At 38.1% G+C, this 15,705-nt stretch overlaps 1 protein-coding gene across 2 annotated transcripts in view; it reads left to right on the forward strand.

Annotated features, from left to right (window-relative positions):
• Positions 1 to 15,705, forward strand: part of AKAP6 (A-kinase anchoring protein 6) — a 287,337-nt gene that overhangs the window by 118,081 nt on the left and 153,551 nt on the right. For both annotated transcript variants that reach the window (XM_027812532.2, XM_027812533.2), the window contains exon 5: positions 2,423 to 2,545. In XM_027812532.2, the coding sequence (XP_027668333.1) occupies positions 2,423 to 2,545 (123 nt within the window). The remainder of the gene's footprint in view (positions 1 to 2,422; positions 2,546 to 15,705) is intronic.

Below are 15,705 nucleotides of genomic sequence, written 5' to 3' on the forward strand. Positions count from 1 at the left end.
CCCCAGCCGCAGGCCCGGCCTTGCCATGCTCAGTGCCTGGTGCTGGCAGCTCTGCCTCTTTTTTCCTCAGATAACTTGGCGCATCGTGGCTCTGTGGGAGACTGCATGTGTATATATATAATTTTTTCCCCCAGGCCCCCAAACCAGCCCCCCGGCATTCCTTGTGCCACCCCCACGCCTGCTCAGGCCTGCAGCCCACCTCATCTGTGCGGCGAGGGGCACGTGCCAGGCTGCTGGAGACTGCTGCTTGGCAGTTTCTAAGCACCAGCGTGAAGCAGCAGATATAAAAACACAGGCATGTTTTGTCAGAGGGCAGAAGTAACTTGGTTGCTAGTAGTTGCTTTTTTATACTGGTGCAAGGCTGCAATGTCTCCGAGCACCCTTTTGAAGGCATACAGACATCGAGTACTGCAGGCAGATGTTATACGTGTCTGTCTCCGTAAAATACATGACGCATATACAAGAGAGAGCCTTTCTTCATTTTTTTGTGCTTACCATATCACCTTGTCTCTCAAGGACAACACATTGCTAAAATGCAGGCAGAGATTTATTGGAGGGACTAGAAAGACTTTACTCCTCCTGTGCCTGCCTTTCCCCCTCAGCTCATGTCCTACTGCTTTGCCAGTCTGGCATCTCTTACGCTCCACTGCGAGCTGGGAGAAAGCAAGAAACAGAGCTGAGGAACATCTTGCCTCCCCTTGGTCCCATGGCTTGATGTGGGGAACATAGCCTTTGTGGTATGGCCTGATACGGGAGAGAGAAGATGCAGCCACCTTCATTACTTGCCCCAGAGTGGAGGGAGGCACGTCATCTCACCACATCCACTGGGCTGTTCTGCCTGTCTTCTTTCCCCCTTTCTGGAATGTCCTGATAAACAGCCTACAACAAAACCCACAGAATAACAGTTTTCATCCTTATAATGTTCTGAGATGCAGTGGGTTCCATGAATAGAGATGGCAATAGTCTCCTTTTCATACTGAGGATGTGTAAGGGTCTCATATAAATAATAATACTAATTAAAACAAAGTATTTAGAATGCCTGAGTGAGTGCTGTCATGCCTGCAGTATGCACTGGAGCGTCCTGTCAGAGGCTAGCTTTGGTTCAGAAGCACTGCCACTTCAGCTGGAAGCCAGGAGTTTGTTCTTGGGCCCTGCTTCTTGGCACAGTGTTGGACCAAAATAACTGCTACCGTGAATTTTGGAGGAAGTGTGACTCTGCTTGGTCTGGGCTATTACCATTGCGCTTCTTTGCATAACACAGCGGTGCACCAACTGCTCAAACTCATTTCTCTCTTGTTTAGAATTCCAGTTTCATGTGTCACTTCAGAGAAGGGGATTTGGGCTCTTGAGTTGCTCAGGAGCCTTTGAAAGTTACGTGTAGCTTGCTTTCAGCTATCTGAATGGACTAGTAATTGACAGAAAGCATTCCATAAATAAATTGGTGAGAACGAGATACTGAGTGTATATACAGAGTTGTTATCTGACTAGAAATTAAAATTCTCACCATGCTGTGAAATTCATAGTTAGTAACTAATAATATAACCAATATTAGACCTAACTTAATCTGCTCTTCATCTTGTAATAGATGGACATTTCTCTTCAGAGTTAATTTTCAGCATGCTTATAAACATCACAGTCAGTTTATTCCATTTACTCTCTTGCTTTGTGGTGGATAAGATTTCAGTAAAATTATCTGTACCCAGTATGTGCTTACAGTATCATCTAATCATGTAAATTCATGGGCACTATTTTTAATCAGACAATATAATTGGTACTAATCTTGAAATAAATGGTGCTTCTGAGAAGCAGGAGCTCCTGTCTTCTCAGGAACCCCATCTGTGTGGCTCATATGCAATCAGCAATATTTATATTAAATGCTATATATTCTGCCTCACCTACTGTTAGATTTCTTCTGAGTCTCATCCTGTGAACCAAAACAGGGATCACAAGACCCAAGTTCTGACAAGTAGTTTCTTCCCTCAGTCCACTCATGTATATAATGCAGCTTTGTTCAGCACTTAATTCAGCCAGCAGTGCTCATGCTACACCCAGTCTGCCCAGTGCAAGGTCTTCAGCTCAATTTTCATTGTAATCTATATGCAGCTTTTTACATATTCCCCTCATATCTTCTAAAACTTACTGTTTTCTCCATTTCATCACAGTCATATAGATGTCGCATTGTTCTGTTCCAAAATATCACCTTAGATTATCCCCAGAAACACCAGTCTGCTCCTCATTTACTAGAAGGCCACTTGCTAATTGTTTATTTCTTTGCACGCTTGTAAAGTAAAAGGCAACATTTTACAAAATGAGAGTACAAAACTCTCCTGGCTTAAAAAAAATATCGAGCATACATTTTCTGGATTGCCATTTTACTAACAAATATGCTTTTCTTGTTCTTTCTCTTTTCTTATCTGGTAAGGGGTTTGTAAGCAAGCTGGATGAATTCATTCACTGGTTAAATGAAGCCATGGAAACAACAGAGAATTGGACTCCTCCTAAAGCAGAGACAGACAGCCTTAAACTGTACCTGGAGACGCACTTGGTAGGACAAGATTATACTATGATTACTATCTGTAATTGAAGTGTTCTGCTGTGCTTTTTACTTGATTATTATTTTTTAATTACTGGTGTGAATCTATATTTTAAAGTAAGATTTGCAGCATTGCAGTTTATTTTAATGAAAATACCAACAAATTATTTTCTGTATTTGAAATATGTACTGATAGCTTTGTAAAAATTAAATTAAGAGCCAGAATTACATTGCAGTTCAGAAATTATCTCCAAAACTGAAAGAAAATGGCGATAGCAAAAGGAGAAAAGATAATGTTTCTTCTGATCATTCTAGGATTTTTACTAGACTGTAACATTAGCAAAACTGCCACTAGCAAGGAACTCTTCCTCTCTCCCACACTTTTAACATAGTACAGAGTAATTTAAATAAAATATATGAAATAATTATTTCCATCATTTTACTTGATGTGCATTTTTGTTGTATTATTAATACAACTGTCACTAAGCTTGTTCTTGTGCAAAAAGCTAAATCATTGGGTGGAAGTAGCAAACACTTGGATGAATAATCTTCTGAATATATTGCAAGCTGGAATTACACATTGAGAAATATTTGGTAAACCTCATGAGACATTCACTGAGTTCTTCCAGTTTCTGGAAGAATTCTGTTTCTGGTTATGTGGAGGTGAAACAAAGACCTGAATTAAACCAAATATTAAGTTCTCAAAAGCAAAATTTTATGCTGCAGGTAGAAAACAGACATCAATATATGCTGTTCAATGGATAGGTGTCTTAATAGGTAAACTATACAGTAAAAAAAAAAAAAAAAAGAAGAAAAAAAAAGAATGGAAAATTAAGCTAAGTAATTCCTTCTCTGCCAAAATCTTAGGTTCTTGCCGGTATGAATTGGAAGAAAACCCAGTGATAGCACTATTCTGAGCCAATGACTTAGACGCCCCAGCTAGATAAAACAGTACATTAGCTGAACCCACATCAGAGCATCAACCTGCAAAGCTCAGGCTCATTTCCAGTCTCTGATAATCTGATGGTGGAAAATTATTTGACAGTCCCAGGAAGTCACATGATGCATTACAGGAAAAAATGTCATTCTGCCCCTCCCGTAATACTGGAGTGACTGTTATTAATTAAATATACATTAACCACATATAAAATTAGAACCAAACTGAAAACTGTCTTTAGAATTTCAGCTATAAGAAAACTCTTTTGTGTCTTTTGTTCTTAAACATTTCTGTTGTAGTAGCACCTATAGGCAGCCACTAGACTAAGTGCCTGTTGTGCTAGTCTATTAAATGTAGTACGAAGACACTACATATTCACCTTACATTGCAGATTTTGGATTTTATGGCAGAGTTTGTTTTTTTGCCTTTTCTGCACACACTTGGTCCCATGATTCCCACTATGTTTACAGGTGCTCTGAAGACATAGAGATCAGGCCTCAGGAAAGGCATTGGTAATTTCAATTTGTTTTCTTCTTACTCTGCAACATGAAACTTTTGGAGAGATGAATTTTTGCAAGTAGAACTGCAATTTTCACTCTTGACTGGATAGAAAGAAACATATTCCAGGAACAGGGCAATCACCAGTCTGAGTCTCTGTCACAGTCAGTTTCTTTTTCTCCCTCTTCCATGGGGAGTAGCACAGTAGCTCTTTTGCAGACTTCCAAATTTGCCTTGTCCTTCTGTGGGAGGTGAGGCCAAACCCATCTATCAAACTGGAATGTGGAGTAGTAGCCCAGAGGCAACTCCTTCATTGCTAGAGGTAGTCAGAATTAATGAGTATGTGGGCACCTGTACAACTTCACTTTCCTCTGCAAGTACTTAGGCTCCCAGCTGTACTCTGTATATCTGCGTATCTTTGGGGCAAGAAGATCTTCGTATGTTTCAGGATTACTATGTTATGAAACAAGAAGATTGGTTTGTTGTTTTTTTTCCTTTACTACTGTGATGTAAAATGTCTAAAGAATAGTTCAGTTTCAATTTGATGATATTATAATTATTTTTGTGGCATATATAGCTAGTGAAAATATCATTGTACAACCTAAAAAAAGTAACTGTGACTTTTTAGATTTCAGAAAACTTGCTGTTGTGTTTGTTTCTACACAGTGAATTGAACTATTAAAATACAGAGCATTTTTATAGTGGGGAAGATAGTAATTTATATTAATTAGATTGTCAGCTTTTCAGTGTCATTTGTCTGTCAGAAATCCTAATCTGTGTTTAAACAGAAGTATATGAACTACAATTCGCATTAAGCTCAATGTTAAGATGTCCCTTGGTTCAGCATTATGAGACAATGGTGATTAAGGTCTCTGTGAGGGTACTTATACTGCTCATTTTCTTCTTTTGCCAGTCGGTGACATGCTGTTACTCGCCTAAGATTTGTTGAAGAGGGCTTTAGTACTTTACAGGTTTAGGTTCCAGACTTAGGGGTTCAGACACTAGTAGCAAACTAACCTGGAAAACAAAGAAAATGTATTGGTTCTTTTCTATATACTGCATCTGCACTGGCGAACCTTATAGCTATGATTCCTCACTGGTGCACATTTTCTGGTTGTAGAAGGAGTGAAAACTCTGTAGATTAGTATTTTTATTAGTAGAGGCAAGGCCTTAGCCTTTGGCACAAATTATCAATTTCACCACCTGTGATATTGTTTTCTTGGAAATATGTTTGTTGCAATAACAAAATTAGTGCCATAAAGTGAGAATATTTTGCATTCATGAATTAAACGTCTGCTGTCAAAATCTAAGGAAAGAAAATATGGGAGCAGGAAAACAGAAAAATGTACTTGTCCCCTTTCTCCTTATTGGCTGGGAAAAGTCTTGCACAGGACACAAGGACAAAGTTGTGAACATCCTCAAAATTTTTCAGTATGTAAAATTATTGACTCTTATTTTAGGGTCTCAGTGTAAATTGTTGATACAAGATTGAATTTTAAAGTCTTTCCTCACTCTAACTCGCTTTTTTACATCTTTGACATTTCCAGAAATGGTGTGGCACAAACACTTAAAGAGAGTGTATTTATATTAAGAAAACCCCCAAAACCCCACAAAAACACACCACAAGAAACCGACAACCTCAATTTATTAGAATCTTTGTATAAGGTAATGCTCACATGAGGAATCAAATCTCTTGAACAGGATGGCAATGCAAGTCTCTATTATAAGCATCCTTGCATGACATCAGCTTAAATTGGTAGAACTCCCCAAACTATTGTTCTAGTTAATTCTTATACTTGGTCTGACATGACTGTCCACGCAGGATGTTAATCAGCACTTTGAAGCATACAAATAGTGTATGTCTATTGCTCTTGGCCTAGCAAGAGCTACCTGGAGTCATCACTGTGACTGTCTGAAGGCCCCACCTGGACAGCTCCTGAAATAATTAGTGAAGCACTTCATTGTGAAAGGTGGAAGGCAGCCTCTCCTCAAGTTGGTCTGTTGTTCCCAATTAATCCATTATGTCGTCTGTGCAGAGACTAGCTGTGGAGTTCCTGGGCCATCCAGGGAATTGTCAACTAAGTGCGCTGTGTGTGCACACAGGCACAGCCCTGATACTCAAATACACCACAATTATAATTACTAACTGTAGGACAAATTGAAATTTCATTCTGAAATTACAGTTACAACTTAAACTCCATAGATTTTGCCATGATGAGTGACCATATGGTTTGGTAAAGAGTAAATTTCTTCTACAAATTGAAATGTAGTCTACATCTGGAATGTGCACCAAACAGACAATCTTCAGCTTGGAGGCAGTTTTCTTGCAAATTTTAAAATTCATTTCCCTGATTTTCTGAAAAAAGACATTGCTATATACTTCATTTTAGATAACACCAAAGCACAAAACAATCAATAAAAATACTCTGAGAGACCCCTGGAATAGTGACCGAAATTATTCTTTCAATTTTATGGGTCTTCACAACTGAGCAACATTGGTGAAAGTGATTTGGGCGTTGTGTGCTTCCCTTTCATATAGGAGAGCTGACATGGAGCTGCCACCACTTGGACTTCTGGCACCACTGCAGGCAGCCACCCAAGCCGACAGATGTTGAAAACACTCTCATATGTTTTTCATAAAATGGGCATTTTTCAGCAGAAATCTGCTTTGCCACAAAGGCCTCAGTCAGCCCCTACTAGAGAAAAAAGGGGGGCAGGATTTGAATTTTGTCAATGGTTAGGCTCAAATCACTTCCTAATGAAAAGATAGCTTCATTATCCTTACAAAAAGGAACTTCTGAAAATGGTTTCTAATTCACTTTATCTTTTGTAGCTCTTCTTTTCTGTTTTGCTGATTCTTGCCCATTGGCACCCAGATCAAAATCAGCTACTAGCAGACTCTAAGCATAGTCTTGGTGGTATGCAGATGAGTTCTCATCAGAAACAGTATCCTGAAGGTAGCTTGTGAGCTAAAAGCATCTGTCTAGATGGTACTGCTGTGCTGGTGAAACCAAACAGACTTTCTTACCAGCTTAACAAATAAGAATTCTCCATGTTACTTGTGACCATTTTAGTCTGCTAAAATAGACATTTTACTGCTCTTTCTCCCTGACCTGAAAAGATACATTGTTTTAGCACAGTAAAGAAGTAAGCTAGCAAATGGGGAAATGTGAAGAGCCATCAAGGAAAAGGTTTAGATGAAAGGCACTGGATATATTTGCTGAGGCCTGGGACTTTTAATTCTGTAGTCTCAGCTTTTCCCTTTGTTGTCAATACAGTAATCTGCTTTCTTGTTGCTGCACAACTCCTGGTTGTGCACCATAGTGTGGTGTCCTCTTAGGTCTTTTGGCCAAATCCATTTCTGTGTTTAGTGTCATACTTAGAGCTAGGTAATACAAGCCTTTTAAATTGAAACCTGCAAATTAAAAATAGCTTATTTGACGGAACTTTTTAAATCCTTGCATTTATTAGTGGATGTTGACAAACTGTTTTTCAGTGGAGATAAAATTAATTAAGGAAAGGTCGTCTTAGAAATTTGGAATTAGTAGTCAGGTATTTTTGTCCTAGCAATCTTGCTCTTCAGAATATCTTAAGGTTAAAATGCTGAAATCTTGAGTACAAGGAACAAGAGGGGAAGTAGGATGATAGATTTAGCATTTTTATTTCAAAACCAGCTAAAGAATTGCTAGAGGTTCCTAAGATGATGTACTTTCTTTTGAAGTGCCTGTTGCCTTTTGAGTAAGACCATGGCTGTGACCTGCTTACATTTAAGTTTGCAGTCTGGATGAGAGCAAATTGTATAATCACATAATCATAGAATGGTTTGAGTTGGAAGGGACCTTTAAAGGTCATTTAGTCCAACCATCCTGCAGTGAGCAGGGACATCTTTAACTAGAGCCCGGTCCAACCTGACCTTGAATTTTTCCAGGGATGGGGCATCTACCATCTCTCTGGACAACCTGTTCCAGTGTTTCACCACCCTCATTGTAAAAAATGTCTTCCTTATGTCTAGTCTGAAACTTTTAGTTTAAAATATTACCTCTTGTCCTGTTGCAACAGGCCTTGCTAAAAACTTTGTCCCCAGCTTTCTTATAAGCCCCCTTTAAGTACTGAAAGGCCACAATAAAGTCTTTCCGGAGCCCTCTCTTGTCCAGGCTGAACAACCCCAAGTCCCTCAGTCTTTCCTCATAAGAGGGGTGCTTCATTCTTCTGATCATTTTTTGTAGCCCTCCTCTGGACCTGCTCCAGCATGTCCATGCCTCTTCCGTGCTGAGGGCCCCAGAGCTGGATGCAGCACTCTAGGTGGGGGCTCAGCAGAGCTGAACAGGGGCAGAATCACCTCTCTCAACCTGCTGATCACGCTTCTTTTGATGCGGAACAGGATACGGTTAGCTTTCTGGGCTGTGAGCGCACATTGCTGGCTCATGTCCAGCATTTAATCTACTAGTACCCCCAGGTCCTTCTCTGCAGGGCTTCTGTCAGTGTTTCACTTTACTGTCATTGTAAATGTGGACATAAGTTATCCTTAGAAAAGATGGCAGCTGGTGGTTTCCTGTTTCTCCAGATAGCACAAAGGAGTTGTTGGTCACTCACAGAAAGAATGGAGGAAGATGGCCTCCTTGAAAATAATTGTTCACACCAGGGTTATTTATTTGTTGGCTTTTTTAGGCAAAAATATCTGTTCTATTTAGTTGAAACTAGAATAGCAAATACTGTTCTGTAGAAAGTACAAGTGGCTTGGATTGGATGGAGTCATTGCAGTACAAAGTGTGGTTTGGCTATGCTAAATGATCATTTCCATCAATGAGAATTTTTTTGGTTTTATTTCTAAAAAATTGTGTGATCCCTTTCTGTATTTTTAACCTCATTTTATTTGCAACTTTTATGCCACATTAAAGGGCTTTTTAGCCCAGAATTGTTCCATTATATTAACCTTCTCAGTCACCATATTTACTTTACATGCTACAGTCTTAAAAATATCATAGAGCAATTATCACTAGTATTTCAAAGCAAATTATACATGTTGATTCACACTAGCATTTACTTCTCTTCTGTATATGAAGTTTAGATGTCAACTCCATTCCAAAACTAAATTCTTCTTATGATATGGGAGTTTTGATAGTTTTATCTACAGAGAAATGAAGTAAGAATTTTCCTATGTCCAGTATAAATGTTTCTGGCCACATCATTGCTCAGCACTTTCTTAGCTGTAAATAGAAAATGCTTTCATACAGAAAATAGACTATTTCCCCGTTTAAGAAATTGTATTGGTGAAGTAATGATGCTTCTGTGATATCTCATGATAACTGATTGTCTGTTTGTAACAAGTCTGCTATGTCTGAAAAAAAAATCATTCTCATCTCCTTGGAAAATCTCGTTTTCTGAAAAATGTCAGTTTAGAGGAGTATTAAATACCTGTTCTTGTTGAAAATAAGGTTAAATACACATGCCTTGGGCTAATCTACTGGCTGTCTTTGTGGTAGTGGTGGTAACAGTAATTTTATTAAATGTATTAAAGCCTCTGAAATGGCAAAGTTATGTACTGTGCTTTTGCTGTTTGGGCATTTCCAATGTCCTTGTCAGCCAATTTAGATTTTTTTCTTCAAAATACACAATAGTGTCTGCAGGATGATGGTGCTGAAGAGTCTGAGCGCCATGGGTGGACTAATCTCTTGCTTTTCTAAGGACTTTGGTTTGAATCTGTTTAGCCTATTGTTACTTTGAATTTCTGAATCCTATGCTGTTATCTTGAAAGGTATTTTGGGTATGCATGGGTTCCTGAATGTATGCCCTTTTATATAGAGAGCAGTCTGCAGAACACACTAATCAGAGATACAGACTAAACCCAGCAGATTGCAAATGACACAGGCAAATAAAAGGACTTAATAGAAAGTAAGACATCAATCTTAAACAAAGAGAATGCATGTATATTGCCAGTTGTGACTATTATTCAGCTTTTTAAATATGTAAATTCAATAACTTCTATGTATTTTTTTCTGTTTCTTGAGTTTGAGATCATCAAGAGGAAATGTTGCTGTCATTTAATGCATTTGGCTGTACCTGGAGCCAGACAGCGTACAGTTGCTGACAGTGGGAAAAATAGAGGCTTCTAAACTGTTTGGACTGTTCTTTAGAATTTCAGCGACTTTTTTGGTGACTAAATAAGAGAAAAAATCAGGTATATAAGAGAAATCCAGGTATATAGTCTGCTAATCACAGTACTGTTGTCCTGACCAATAGAGAGATGCTGCGCTTGATCTAAAAATGTTTCCCATAAGGTCACGCAATGAGGAAGAGCTGACACATATCTTTTCTTTGTAAGAAGGAGTGGGCCATGTTTATGCTCCCAGCATCACAGAAGTAGGCGATCTGTTACTACTATGTTTGTTTTCAGTGAAGGAAGGACTTGTCCATTTACTGGCCCATGCTGTTACTACCAGCTGTTACCACACAGTCCCACTCAGGAGGTTTATTTTGTGCAAGCTTGTACCAAAAGAAGTGATGGCTTAGTAATTTTCCTAGAGACTGAATGGCTTGAATGCTATTAAGAGTACAACTTTTTTCTAAACTTGTCGTCCAAATTTGTAGATACCTAACCTTGCATAGGTACTTTTTACAGCCATGAAGAAAAAAAGGCTATTGCATTTACTTTTTTTTTTATTGGTTCACACCATCCCAGTACTCCTTTTCTTCTCTTTGTTACCACACCGAATTTACATAGTTGTGCATAGGAGGGGAACAGGATCCCGTCATGAAAGGTAGCACTGTTGGGCCTGCCTGTAACATATTAGTTAACTAGCTTCACAGGAGGCTGTCCCAGCATCTCTAGTTTTTAGAGCTGCAGCTCTCTCTGGACAGAGGAGGCATTAAACCAGAGGCAAAGAATATTAGAACATCACCCTAAAGTAGCTCTGCTGCTTCTAATGAAGGAGAAGGGAAAATTGTAACGTCCAAAATCTAAACTCCATCATTTGTGAGGATTTTGAAGTCTTTTGATCTAAGTGTATGGAAATCTAGTGTATGAACAAGTTTAATGTGTGTCTCAAGAACAATGATATTGCTCTGTTGTTTTTTTTGTTTGTTTGTTTGTTTGTTTTTTAAAAATAATTCATGATCTTTGAGATTTGAAAAAACCAGAATTTTATTTTCACCAATATCCAGGATACTTTTAAGCTAATATTTATTGCTTTGGAGGAGGGAACGATGAGATCCTTAAAGCATAGTGTTCTTTTACATGCAAGAATATAGAGGGTGGTATATTCCTCTGGGTATGTATGAAATATCTGATGTAGTTTTGTTAGAAAACAAGGCCAAACGCTGTCATGAAGCACATTAAAACCCAGATTGTTCAGACTTTGGGAAAGGTTTAAATTCATTTGCACTTGTGGATGAAGCTGAACAAAGCAGGGTAATGACTTGGCAGTGTTACAGTGTTCATCCCCTCTCAAGTCTCACCACTCATAACAGTAAAACTCTTGGGTGCTGAGGTATCCCAAAACACAGATACTGTAAGTCTGAGTGGCGAAAGTTAGGCATTCCGCTGGGTCCACTGTGTGCCTGGCCTGCAGAAGAAATTGTTTGCATGCAGGGGATTCAGTGCCTGTAATGATATAATGGAATCAAACTGCCATTATAAAATGTTCTGTACTAACTTGATCAGGAAATTTCAGTAAAAAGTATTTCATGTAGTTCTGACTTAGAAGCTTTATAGCAATTGCCAAATAATCTCTCTTTGAATGACAACTTGGTTACTCTCTTTACACTAATTTATCATTGTAAGATTTTGCAAAACTTTAAAAATTTGATTTTAAAGTTATGATTATTTTATTAATGAATTGCATAATGCTTTGTGTAGAAACTCTGTTAACTGTGATTTTTATGTCTTAATATATATGCTATTGCCTGAAATTTTAGTATGCTGGCATGATCAATATAGATGTAGTCTGTAATTTGTTTTTGAAAGTGAAATGAAATCTATTCTTAAAAAATTCTGAGACTAAAAAGAATATAATGCTGGGATCTCAGAGAACAAACAAGCACACTTTCAACAACATTTAAACTATATTTGCTTTTACTTATCTGCCAAGAGTTAGTTCACTCCCATGGGTTCTGTGCTATGTCTCTCAAAGGCATAATATTCACACTTTAAGTACTAGAAGTGATGGCATTGCTGACTGTGTTTTGGTGTTTGCAATGCCAAAGATTTCAGCAGAATTACTGAAAAATCAGGACATGAATGGAGGTCTTCACTGGTAAATGTTTTGCATTGCACCTCCTATGGTATTTGGGTTTTTTTGTTTCCTAATTCTACAGATGAATTGGGTTAATAATTTGGAATCTCAGTTTGTTAGGTATATTTTGCTAAGAAGGCATAAATTGCATTAAACCTTATATCTGTACATATATAAAAAGCAAATTACATCTCATTCATATTCCCCTGAAATTTTAACAGAACTAAAATCTTTCAAGGATTTTTCTAAAACTACATACTGTTATTTAGTGTCAGTGAGTGCTTTTTGGTCTGTAAGTTAGTAAATTTATTTTTAAATTTTATATCTATATCTATCTATATCTATATCCACCCCTCCCCACCAGTAACTCCATATTTGCCAAGGCTGCTGTGCCCCATTAATTTATCTTTGGATTGGAAAGTTCTTTTCTCTTGGTTGGCTTTTTTTTGCATGTAGTAGGACAATACTACTTAGGCATATTTTGGTGAAATATCTTTCCGGCATGTTGGGTCTCTCCAGATGGAAGAAGTATACCTAGAAATGTGTAAGATCAGCTAGACAAATGTCATCTTGAAAGAAAAAGGAGTCAGAAGACTGTGACTTCTGGGGATTATTTTCTGAGTATGTCAGGAAGACAAGACGTGATCAAGGACAGTTACATATGGTGGACTGGATGTGCAGTTCTCCGTGCTTATGACAATTTAACAATTGTTTCACTGTATAGCCATTTTGCCCCTGTGCTTTCTTGCCCATGTTCTTCCATTCCTCATCCCTTGATAATGAACAGAGATTCAATTTAGGAAGCCTCACGTAAACATTTTTATGAATGTACTATGCTTAGACAAAAGCAGAGAGAAATTTCTGTAGTGAAACACAAAAAAGAAATCAGAGTTGGCAGCAGGAGAATTTACGTGAGTTTGTGTTGTGGTTTAACCCTTGCTGGTGATGAAGTACCACGCAGCTGCTCGCGCACTCCCCCCACCCTGGTGTGATGGGAAGGAGAATTGGAAAAAGGTAAAAGCTATGGGTTGAGATAAGATTTTAATAATTAAATAGAGTAAAACACAACAACAGCAACAACAACATAATAGTAGATAATGAAAAGGGAGATAAAAAAAAAAAAAGAGGCAGAGGAACAAAACCCAAGAAAAACAAGTGATGCACAATGTAATTGCTTACTACCTGCTGAATGATGCCCATCCAGTCCCCAAGCAGCAACTGACCTCTCCCAGCCAGCTCCTGCCAGTTTGTATATTGAGCATGACGTTCCATGGTACGGAATATCCCTTTGGCTAGTTCGGGTCAGCTGTCCTGGCCATGCTCCCTCTTGCCTTTTTGTGCACCTGCTCACTGGCAGAGCATGGGAAACTGAAAAGTCCTTGACTTAGGGTAAGCACCACTTGGCAACAACTAAAACATCAGTGTGTGATCAACATCATTCTCATACTAAATCCAAACCACTGCACTGTACCAGCTACTAGGAAGAAAATTAACTCTATCCCAGCTGAAACCAGGACAGTTTGAAATTGGAAGCATCTGCAAAAATAGCCTCTCTGCCTTCTAAACTAAATCTGCAAAAAGGGCTTCCTGGAGAGTTGGGCTAGCTATACTTTTTTCTCAACGTCTAAAATTAGGCATTCAAAACTTGGCTAAATTCTGAAGAGATGAAAAACACCATGAGAAATGAGAAACAGAAACTGGGAAACCTAAAGTATTTACTGTGAAGAAGATTGTGCTATTCATGGTTAGGAGGTAACAAAGGGAAAAGACATTGATTGCCTAGTACTGGAATGGCAGAAGCTGTGATGGAGAAGAAAGGGGTGAGGTGGTTTTACAAAAGTGTGAATTACTGTAGGACTTCTGGGGTAGAGCCTTCCCCACTGTATTTAGATTTTTTGGCCTGTCACAAATTCGATGGTATGCGAAAGACCTAGGCTGCTCTCTGTCCTTGTATTATAGTTCTTACTCTTACAATTTTATCTATTTAAAGGTCTCAAGGGATCAGGGCTTTCACTATTTCCCTTAGGAGATTATTACACAATCTAATAGATCTGACTTTTTCTTAATTTAATTCCATTAGTCCCATCTACTAGACCCTCTGATACTGTACTATGCTAATAAGTCTTCTTTCTGCTTGGTGTTCAGATTCATAGAATATAAGTAGCTGATAATGGCCCTTAATCATCATTTAGTCAGTCTTGTTTATTTCTTATAAACTTCTACCATTTCCACCTTTAAACATATTCCGTTTGCTCTTCACTAAACTCCCACCAGTCTGTGTGTTCACAAATATGCTGGGTCCTCCCAGGCAAAATGTATATTCAGATCAAGTGAAAGGTGGAGAATGCATATCGGTGATTGGAAGGTAAAATCATTCCTGGGTTTGCTATAATTATCTCGTTACTAAGCATTTTGAACTCAGAATGTTCAGTTAATACTATGTTTAAATGAATGATAAACTTACAAAAAGAAATTGTCTGAGCAGTCAAACCACCTTACATCTGATCTACATCTACAGTGGCACAATGCCAGCATAAGATGATGATTGTGGGATTTCAGTAGTGAGGTTCCCAGATCAGTTTTATGTCAATTTTAAAGGCATTTTAGATTATAATCTGATATTGTGAATCAACATAGATAGTGATACTGTTATTTTGCCCAGTTTTATCTGCCTACAGATGCCAATGGAAGGAATTACCCCCAGAGAAACCCAACAAATTAATCTTTTAAAGCTTTCTCATTGTTGCAGGGAGTAGAAGATGACATCTTTCCACTAGCTATCCAATTTTAAAAAGTATCTACCAGCTCCCATCAGTTACAGAAGGAAATACTGTGTGGTTCATCTAAGGAAAATGATGATCATATTCTATTAGGCATTAGAAATTTGCTTAGCAGTTGGTGATAATTGGCCCCTTGGCCATCGCTGCTGTAGGGAGGTTATGTTCTCCGTCTTAGGGAAAGAAGAAAAAGATCCTTAGTGGGTGCTGCAGCTTCAGAAGTGGATTCACCATGTTCTCCTTAGAAAGCAAAGGTAGAATGTCTGCTGTTGTGGTAAAAATAAACCTTGACTATGGAGCTTCGTAAAGCATTTCCATGGTGTTTGTGTTCTGTTTAATAGGTGGAGTGTTACTCAGAAATACAGCTTAAAAAAAAGAAGAAATTAAAAAATTCTTTATACTCACCTAGGTTTTATAGAAAATGTGATCAAAGGAGACATTTACTGGAACCATTTCACATGTAACATTTAATGCCCAGGAAAACATATCCTACTGACTTCTAATAGTGAGTAAGCTTTATATCTCTGATGAAAAATGTAAGGCTTTCCTAAGCAAGATATTCACCAATTGTTAAAAACTCAAATAGTTTGATGATCTATTTGTAGATCTGTGAAATGCACTATTTCATAGAAGATAGGATCTTTTTCCATGTACAAATTGCATATGAATACCCATTTTATATAACCATTGACCCATTAATTATGTATTTATTATTATGTCATTAGAATG

Source organism: Falco cherrug, chromosome 7, assembly GCF_023634085.1.
Source record: "Falco cherrug isolate bFalChe1 chromosome 7, bFalChe1.pri, whole genome shotgun sequence".
Taxonomy (NCBI): Eukaryota; Metazoa; Chordata; class Aves; order Falconiformes; family Falconidae; genus Falco; species Falco cherrug.